The 10170-nt window shown below is 31.7% G+C and overlaps 2 protein-coding genes across 2 annotated transcripts; both read left to right on the top strand.

Annotated features, from left to right (window-relative positions):
- Positions 1–2385: 2385 nt before the first annotated feature.
- On the top strand, positions 2386–4514 carry LOC132296331 (G-type lectin S-receptor-like serine/threonine-protein kinase At4g27290). The gene is made up of 4 exons (XM_059794541.1): positions 2386–3148; positions 4002–4126; positions 4210–4368; positions 4479–4514. Exons 1-4 carry the CDS (start codon positions 2386–2388, stop codon positions 4512–4514), a joined length of 1083 nt encoding a protein of 360 aa, XP_059650524.1.
- LOC132296330 (G-type lectin S-receptor-like serine/threonine-protein kinase SD1-1) lies at positions 4237–5405 on the top strand. Its single transcript, XM_059794540.1, has 3 exons — positions 4237–4785; positions 4861–5011; positions 5100–5405. The coding sequence occupies exons 1-3, from the start codon at positions 4514–4516 to the stop codon at positions 5403–5405; spliced, it is 729 nt and encodes a 242-aa protein (XP_059650523.1). The 5' UTR covers positions 4237–4513.
- The last annotated feature ends 4765 nt before the right edge of the window (positions 5406–10170 follow it).

The raw sequence follows: 10170 nt of genomic DNA, 5'->3' as shown, positions 1-10170 counted from the left end.
TGTATTTATATGTATACTTTTATTGGTGATGCATTTTTTAATTAAACAAATAAGTTACCTTTAGATATCCTATATTTACCTAATTAAAAAATACATACAACCCCTTAATTTTTATTTAATCACTTGAAAATCAATTCCCTTTGAGGAATTATTTCTCATAATTAAATAAAGTCAATATTCATGAATATCACAAAAATTATAAGCATCCTAATTCATGAAATATTTTAATTATGTTTACTACTAAAATTAATATTCATCAACTATTATGGTTAGGCCACTTTGGTAGCTACCAACCTTTACATAATATGAATATTAAATTAGATAGTAACTAAATTATGATTAATTATGTCTATTACAAAAATTAATATTCATCAATCATTAAAATTGGGCCACTTTAGTAGCTACCAATCTTCACATAATATGAATATTAAATTAGACAGTAATTAATTCATCATTAAGTTATATTTACTACTAAAATTAATATTCATCGACCATTATGGTTAGGCCACTTCGGTAGCTACTAACCCACACATAATATGAATATTAAATTAACTAGTAATTAATTAATTATTAATTTACCCATTTAACATTATACACACATACTCATAATCGTCGATTAAAGTTTAAGCAACTTCGATCTCAAAAACTTAATAGTCCGAAATTTCATAGAAAATATCTTTTTATTTTATATACATAATAAAATATATTATTTTATTTTCGGACTTAAAGATCATAATTGAATCAATTTAAAATTGATTCTACAATATGTATGTATGTTTGGGTACGAAACAATAAGTTATTTATATGTCTAATTTATTAGATTAAATTTCTAAACTCACAAATTATTCTAGAAATTCAAATTCCTAAAATAAATATATCAATACATATATTTTATGTATTCAATAACTTTAATTTTAATATATTTTAAATTAAAATCAGAATCTTCAAATCATTGGACAAATACTTATAACAATAATTTAAACCTTTAATAAAATAAATAAATACACAAACTTTATGTATTTATTAATTTTTAAATAATAATAATAATGAATCTTTGTAATCCTTTCACAACTTACTGTTTTTATAAAACAATAGCAAGACAAATGCTATTATTATTATTATTTTTTTTAATTCAATATTCTTTATTAGTCATGCACGAAAATCAATAACCTAAAGCATTGAAGTTGTTTGTCTTACACATATTATGCATACCTTTGTATTATTACACATATGTAAACTATGTATCAGTAACCAACTTTCATAATTCAATTTTGGCTCAGAAATTGAGGTACCTAAACCCAAAAACCACACGGACTGATCTAAACATACGATTTTAAAAGAATGGATTATACAATCATTTAATTTTAAAATTATACATATTATTTATGCAACTTTAATGAAAAATAATGAGTTCCTAAACCGTTAGCTCTGATACCACATGTAAATTATAATAATTCGTGTTAAACCATTAATCACAAATTTACATGAATCCCATATCTTAGAACTTCATGATTTTCACATATCTATAATGCATAAATAAATACTAATTAGATATAAATATCTCGATTCACGATATCAATTCTTGTTGAGATTAAATCCAACGTCCAGATTCTTTGGCCACGAACTAATCTGCAACTCTGATCAACAGGCAAAAGTGGAAACTGGTTACTTTCTCTTGGCCTTTTGCACACATAAAACTTTTATGTGTTGAATCATTAATTGTACATAATTGATGGAGTATATGTACTTTTATAAAGGCAGAGAGAGCACCAGTTTTCCTTTTAGTAATATAATTCTACTTTCCATCAAAGTAAGGAATAAGAAAGGAAAACACTTCTCCAATAAGTAATTACCAAAAAAGTAATTATAAGTTGACCAAAAATAAATAATATTAATTGATATCTATTTACTTAGCCACCAAGTAATATGTCACATATCCAAATCATGTGGGTCACAATTAAATAAATAATCTTACATTAGTATCCTTGGGCCAACGCTTCCAACTAGGCTACTTTTCTCCCAGTGGTTCCAAGAATCTGTACTCGGGAATATGGTACAAGATTTCTCCACAAATTGTTGTGTAGGTGGCAAACAGGGAAAATCCAGTTACAGATTCATATGGAAAGTTAACTCTCAACAGCGATGGCAATCTCGTGGTCTTCAATGCCACAAAGGGTGTCATCTGGTCCTCAAATTCTTTAACAACTGTGCAAAATTCATCAGTTGCACGGCTACTGAATTCTAGAAACCTTGTCCTAAAAAAAAGAAGAGTACTGAGCTGATACCGAAAGTAGCTACGTATGGCAAAGCTTTGATTTCCCATCAGACACAATTTTACCTGGCATAAAGCACGGATGGAACTTAAAGACCGGCCTAAATAGATATATGACATCATGGAGAGATGCCACTGACCCTTCCCCTGGAGACTTCACTTATGGAGCCGATATTACTGGGATTCCTCGTGTTCTTCTTCAAAAGGGATCATCAGAGAAGATGTTCCGCACTGGGCTATGGAATGGAGTTCGAATTAGTGGTGCTGGTGGGGGGTCAAGCACAGTTATTAAATACAAATTTATAGTCAATGCAGATGAGGTGTATTATATTTACGAGTCTAGGAATGACTCCTATACTACAAGATTTACGCTGAATCAAACGGGTATGCTACAACGCTTCATCCTGAATGAAGGGAGCTCTGAATGGGTTCGTATGCATACGATACAGAATGATCTTTGTGATGACTATGCACGCTGTGGTTCCAATGGTATTTGCAGAAGTACCAGTAGGCCTATATGTAAGTGCTTGGAGGGTTTCATTCCAAAATCACAGGAAGAATGGGACCAGCTTGACTGGTCCAGCGGATGTGTTAGGAGGACATCGCTGGATTGCCAGAACGGAGATGGATTTGTGAAACTCAAAAATGTGAAATTGCCAGACCTGTTAGAGTTTTGGCTGAAGGAGAGTCTGAACCTTAAGGAATGCGAGGCAGAGTGCTTGAAGAATTGTTCTTGTACAGCTTATGCTAATTCAGATATCAGGGGCGGAGGCAGTGGCTGTTTGATTTGGTTTGATAATTTAGTTGAAATTCGTGATTTCGATATCAACGAGGGCGAGCAAGATATCTACATACGGATGCCAGCTTCGGAACTCAGTAAGCATATTTGTTGCCATACTATATAATATTTACATTCTGCTATTACTCTGTTAGATGTCAGCCCCTTGAATCCTTTTATGAAGACTCGAAACAGTTTGTTTCAATCTTCCTAGTCTTTATCATGTAGCAACAGGCAGGTAGTGAAATTAGTTCTTGTCCTGGCTTTATGCCAACTCAGCATTCTCCAAGTGACCTTTTGATGAGCAGTTCTACAAACATCCCAAGCCTTTTTGAAAACGAAACTGACTGTTACTCCATAAAAGCTTATCAGATCCAGCAGGAACAGGAACACTTGTCAATATCAGCTGCAATCCATGAAGCTCATTAGGACACAAACCATCAAAAGTATTAAGGTTTGACCCCCACACCAAGGGTCAGTGTCAATTACGATAGTCGATTTTTATTATACTATGGAGGTCTTAAAATGAAATGTTTGGGATTCATGTCTAGAATTTCCTTTATTTTTGCTTTTCTGAAGGCATGCCCAACAAATGAAGCTTTAGGACTAATGATGAACTAACTTTGTCATAAATTTAGAGCATAATCAGATGGAGAAGACACCGGTGCTGATCGTAGTGGTATCAATAGCTTCCGGGATTGTTGTCGTCAGCTTGTTAACTTGGGTGTATAATTAAGAAGAGGAGAAAAAAAATAGGTATGCTGCCTTCCCTCTCTGGTATGATTATTGATACATTCCAAGTCAGTTATTGTCACATGAATATTAGATAATTATGCACTTGGATGGACATTTTGAACATTTTATAAGGTTTCATTCCTTTTAAGTGTACGAGACTGTTATATGAATGATGACAGTTATCTAGTTGCACCTATAACATATTTGATTGTGCAGGTGTGGAAACTAATAATGACGACATTGAGTTACCATTTTTTGATCTGGTCACTATTGCAAATGCCACTAAGAACTTCTCTTCTGCAAATATGATCGGAGAGGGTGGTTTTGGTCCTGTTTATAAGGTTTAATAAGTAATCTTCAGTTCAATATGTAATAAAAAAAGGTGGATCTCATCATGTTAACATTTATTTTCAAAAATTTGTAGGGTATGCTAACAACGGGACAGGAAATAGCAGTCAAAAGGCTTTTGAAAAATGCTGGACAAGGTGTACAAGAGTTCAAAAATGAAGTTATTTTGATTTCCAAACTTCAACACAGGAATCTTGTTAGGCTGTTGGGCAGTTGCATTGATGGAGAAGAGAGGGTGCTAATATATGAGTACATGTCAAACAAAAGCTTGGACTATTTCATTTTTGGTCTACTTCTCTTGACCATTTATCTTATTAGACCAATTTCATTGTGCATTTTATGCAGCAGAGTCCTTTGCTCAATTGGCAAAATGATAACTGATGTACAACTTATATGGATGGAAATCTTGTGCAGATCAGAATCGAAAACTAGAGCTTCCTTGCGAAAAGCGATTTGAAATTTGCATTGGCATATCATGGGGACTTCTCTACCTTCACCAGGACTCAAGATTAACAATCATTCATAGAAATCTCAAAGCCAGCAACATTTTACTAGATGATGAACTAAGTCCCAAAATTTCAGACTTTGGGATTGCAAGAAGTTTTGGGAGAGATGAAATTGAAGCCAAAACAAAGCGAGTAATCGGAACATAGTAAGTTTTGTAACCAAATTTTAGATAGTACTTGTTCATTATTTTCAAATGCTTAAATTTGATAATTTTATGCAGTGGTTACATGTCGCCGGAGTATGCCATTGATGGGAAATTGTCAGTAAAATCTGATGTCTTTAGTTTAGGTGTGCTTTTACTAGAGATAGTGAGTGGCAAGAAGAACAGGAAATTTCATCATCTTGATCACTATCATTCACTTTTGGGACATGTATGGTGAAATGTATTCTACTGTATTTTATTTTATTTCTCTAACTTCCTATGTGAATTACTAAATTTGAGGATTGTGCTTGTTATAGGCTTGGTTGCTGTGGAATGATCACAGAGCCCTGGAATTAGTGGATTCATGTTTGGAAAATTCATACATCGAACCTCAAGTAGTAAGATGTATTCAAGTGGGTCTACTATGTGTTCAAAAACTGCCAAAAGACAGACCTTCCATGTCATCAGTAGTTTTCATGTTGGGTAATGATGGGGTGGCATTGCCTGAACCTAAACTGCCTGGTTTCTTTGTCGAGAGAAGTTCCATGGATGCAGAGACATCAACAAGTGGGAGAAGTCATACTGGAAATTCCTTGACAATAACAATAATGGAAGCTAGGTAATAGAAGTAGTGCCTAGTGATGGAGTTGATGCAGTGATGGAGTTGATGCGTCTCAAGGGGAAAAAAAAAAAGAGATTGTAAATGGTTTCATGTCCAAAAATGATGACATACACTTATTGATTGAGGTCGTCTTTAACACTGATTTGTAAATTGCATACTAATTTTACAAGCGATTGGTGTTTCATGTCCACTATTGGTGGACAAAGTCATAGAATGCTAAAAAAGTGAATGCTGTGAAGGGTATAGTTTTATCTCTATATATAGTTGGCAGTTAAAAGAAAATAGATTAGAATAATTTACAACATTAGTATTACATGGCACATTTGTAATTTAATTTTAATTTTTCTCTTTTTTTTTTCCCTAAGACATTTGTTTGAAGATGAGCACATGCATCGGTGAATTTTGACTTGTGAGTCGTGACTATTATAAATTATGAGTAAACGACTAGGGTGGTTATGAATTTAATATCTGGCATTTCAAATGTGCCATGTAATACTAATGTTGTAAATTATTCTAATCTATTTTCTTTTAACTGCCAACTATATATAGAGATAAAACTATACCCTTCCAGCATTCACTTTTTTAGCATTCTATGACTTTGTCCACCAATAGTGGACATGAAACACCAATCGCTTGTAAAATTAGTATGCAATTACAAATCAGTGTTAAAGACGACCTCAATCAATAAGTGCATGTCATCATTTTTGGACATGAAACCATTTACAATCTCTTTTTTTTTTTTCCCCTTGAGACGCATCAACTCCATCACTGCATCAACTCCATCACTACAACAAAACACACTAGGCACTACTTTTATTATCTAGCTTCCATTATTGTTATTGTCAAGGAATTTCCAGTATGACTTCTCTCACTTGTTGATGTCTCTGCATCCATGGAACTTCTCTCGACAAAGAAACCAGGCAGTTTAGGTTCAGGCAATGCCACCCCATCATTACCCAACATGAAAACTACTGATGACATGGAAGGTCTGTCTTTTGGCAGTTTTTGAACACATAGTAGACCCACTTGAATACATCTTACTACTTGAGGTTCGATGTATGAATTTTCCAAACATGAATCCACTAATTCCAGGGCTCTGTGATCATTCCACAGCAACCAAGCCTATAACAAGCACAATCCTCAAATTTAGTAATTCACATAGGAAGTTAGAGAAATAAAATAAAATACAGTAGAATACATTTCACCATACATGTCCCAAAAGTGAATGATAGTGATCAAGATGATGAAATTTCCTGTTCTTCTTGCCACTCACTATCTCTAGTAAAAGCACACCTAAACTAAAGACATCAGATTTTACTGACAATTTCACATCACACTTAAACTAAAGACATTAGATTTTATAATTTATAACCATACAAGTTTTTCCTCTTTTTATTTCAGCATGATTTCTAACCATAAAAGCTAAACTCCTGTGTCTACTATTACTTTTTCTTATTACTTTTAATAATAAAAGTTCTTTAATTTATTTTTGGAATTCTTCTTAATCATCTAAGGTATAAGGATTATCTTGTGTTTTTATAGTAATAAAAGAATTTATTATGTTTAATTTTGCTTCAATTTTATTTTTATATCAGTGTTTCTGGGGATCTTCTCCTAGAATCTCAGTGGTTTCAGCTAATCTTATAAGATTATCAATGTTTAGTTTGTGATTTTTTAATATAACTTTATTATTAAGGAAAATCTTTGGTTCATCTAGGTGACTAAGAAACATTAAGGCTTCAGAAACATCTTCTAAAAACTCAGATATATCAAATAAATTTTCTGTAGTTTCTTCTGTCATAGATAAAGTATTAACATAAGTAATGACTCTTTTTTCTTTTTGAGGAATATAAGGATCTCTAGATGGAATAAAGGTTCTTTCTTAAAAAACTGTAAACCTGTAGGGGTATACATGAAACCTCCAGTGAGTGAGTTTATAAAATTTAATCCAAGAATAAAATCATAAGTACTGGGAGTATTATTTACTACCTAAGTTTGTGGTAAGAAAAATTTTTCATTATTAATTAATATAGGAATATTCTGAACACAATGAGTTATAGGTAGTTTTTCATTATTATATTGACTTATATTAACATTATAATTTTATTTTATTAATGCTTCCTCTGGTACCAAATGCTTTTGATTTATGCTTTTAGATATTCCAGTATCCAACATAGCTAAGGTTTTCACTAATTTTTCTTTAAATTCTAATGTTACTGGGAATTGGATTAGACTAGATAATTTATATATTGAATTTATAGATTCGATTAGAATATCTTCTTGCTTGTCTTCATATTTTGTATAGCAAGCATGACATAATAAAGTTTTACAATGATTTTCACAATAATGACCTTTTTTAATAGATGTATTGCACTATTTACAATTATAAAAAGAAAATTGAAAATTAACCAAATTATACTGACATGATGGATTGCTTATAGTATAAACTAAATCTTCCATTGAATGAAGCCCTTGTTCAAAGTCTTCAATATTATCAAAGTTGCTATCTAAGCTTTCGGTACTATATATACTTTCATTATCATCGTCAGAATCATAAAGACTTTCTAGTTCATATAATTCTTCTATCTGTTCTTCAATAGCTTCAAGTATATTGATCTTCACTTGTATCCTTTTAATAAGATTCTATTTGTATCGATAAGAGCAATTTGGTCTTATATGTCCTGAATCTTCACAAATAAAAAATTTGCAATGTCTTTCTTTTGTGGGTAAAGTGTTTACCTTATTATCTTTGTCTTTATTATCCTTTTTGTCTTTATTTATTTTTTGCTTTTTATACCAAGGCCGCTTTCTAAATTGCCTAGGGTTAGTTTTGACATAAGGTTTTTTATTACGATAGTTCTTGTAAGTCTTACTTTTGCGTAGATTATATTTTTTAGGTTTATTATGCTTATAATTATAATTTTTCTGAGGCATACAACCATACCGAGGTGGAAAATCTATTTGTCTACACGTATAATAAAATTGCTTTTTGATTTGTTTAGATTCTTTATGTTGTCTACATTCTGCTTTTAGCATATTATACACATGATTAACTCTATCTCCTATGGTTAGCATTTCTCGTCTAGGATTATCTAACCATTTTTCCCAAATTTTAGTTCCTACACTTCCGGGTAATTTCTGAAGATACCTATCGAGTAATGTTTTATCACCTGTTTTACCAGTGGCTGCAAAATACTCAAAAAACTTATTGGTGTAATCTTTTATGTATCTAAAATCACAAATCTGCAATAATTCTAAATTACGTAATGCTTCGTTTTGCCTTATTAAGGTGTTCTCTAATAATCTATCTTCACCAACTAATACTTTTTTTATTAGGCTAGTAAAACCTTGAATTGTAAAATTATCACGTAAGTGGGCATAATCATTGGGATAAGTTACTTTATAAGACTACCACCAGTCATGAATGGTTCCTCTTAATAAGATTTCACAATAGGTTAGGGCTTGAGTTCTATTGTCAAAATTGGTCAGAATAGCTTGCCAAATACAATCTTGTTCCCAATTTTCGATTACTTTTGCCTAATCTTGGGGATCGTGTCTTGCTATATCTAATATTGTTCCTGCTTGTTGTGCTGGTATATTTTCATAATGTCTATGATATTGTGTTCATGTGTACATAACTGGTATATTTCTATTTTCTATATAAGTTTCTCGTGAGGGATTTAATCTTTGTCCAGTAGTATAGTCGTTATTTATGGTATTACTACCTGAGGCGTTAGTCTTTCTTTGGTCAGTCATTTCTTGATATGCTGATCTTTCTGTTCATTTCATTTTCTATGTTCTATTTATTCTATAACATTCAACTCTTCTTTTACTGTGTTTAATTCTGATGCTGTATAAAAGGATTCAAACCCTACGTTTAGAATATTTTTCTTAATATCATCATTACTTTCTTGTCCTAAGTAAATACTTTCTATAAGTTTGTATTTAGGTTCTGGATACTTGTTTTGCAGGGCTTCTAATTCTAAATTATCAAAATCGTACATTATTTTTTCTAGAATTTCATCTTCTAGTCTATTATAAAGGACATTTATTTCTTCGGGAGATTATATTTCTATGAGTGTAGTTAAAAAGTCTTCCTGGTTATCATTCACTAAATTGTCTTGTATTTTATAATTACTAAATCTTATGCTAGCTTCGCCGCTATTTGTACATATATCATATTATTTTCGGAAATTTTTTTGGTATAGTAGTAAGTTTAGGTAATTTGCATTATGTTCCTTCATAGGTAATACTACTTACTTTTCTAGCTTATATCATCCGGACATATTTGTTACTAAACGGTTTAACTACTTCACTAAATTGGGTTTTAAATTTTAAGTTATACTAATTAACTGTTTTTCCCATAAATAGAGTATTAACTAATAGATTTTCAAATTGTCCTGTCATATTGTATCCTTTTGTGGATATGGCTATCTTAATATGTTTACTGAATTCTCTAGTAGTCGTTGTATAATTAGGAATACATCCTACTATTGCTGCATTGTCGGCTAAATCTATTTCGGTGCTGGCTATTTGTGCTTGTTGATGGTTATTCCATCGGTCATCATAAATATAAGCAAGTGCTCTAGTTCCTATTTCTACTCTGTTTAATCCTACTAATCCTATCATTATGACGCCTAAATGAATGAGTTCTAAATTATTATCATTTTGTATTAAGATAATTCTAGATCTAAGTTCTTCTATTCTTCTTTGTAAACTGCGTATTGGTTCTCCTAGTTCTTGTGCGATGTAACAATTCCTAAGTG

Source organism: Cornus florida, unplaced genomic scaffold, assembly GCF_030987335.1.
Source record: "Cornus florida cultivar Cherokee Brave unplaced genomic scaffold, ASM3098733v1 CherokeeBrave_3.0.0_Hap2_Chr02, whole genome shotgun sequence".
Taxonomy (NCBI): domain Eukaryota; kingdom Viridiplantae; phylum Streptophyta; class Magnoliopsida; order Cornales; family Cornaceae; genus Cornus; species Cornus florida.
The sequence above is the reverse complement of the archived record's forward strand: the minus strand, read 5'-3'. Positions and strand labels throughout refer to the sequence as shown.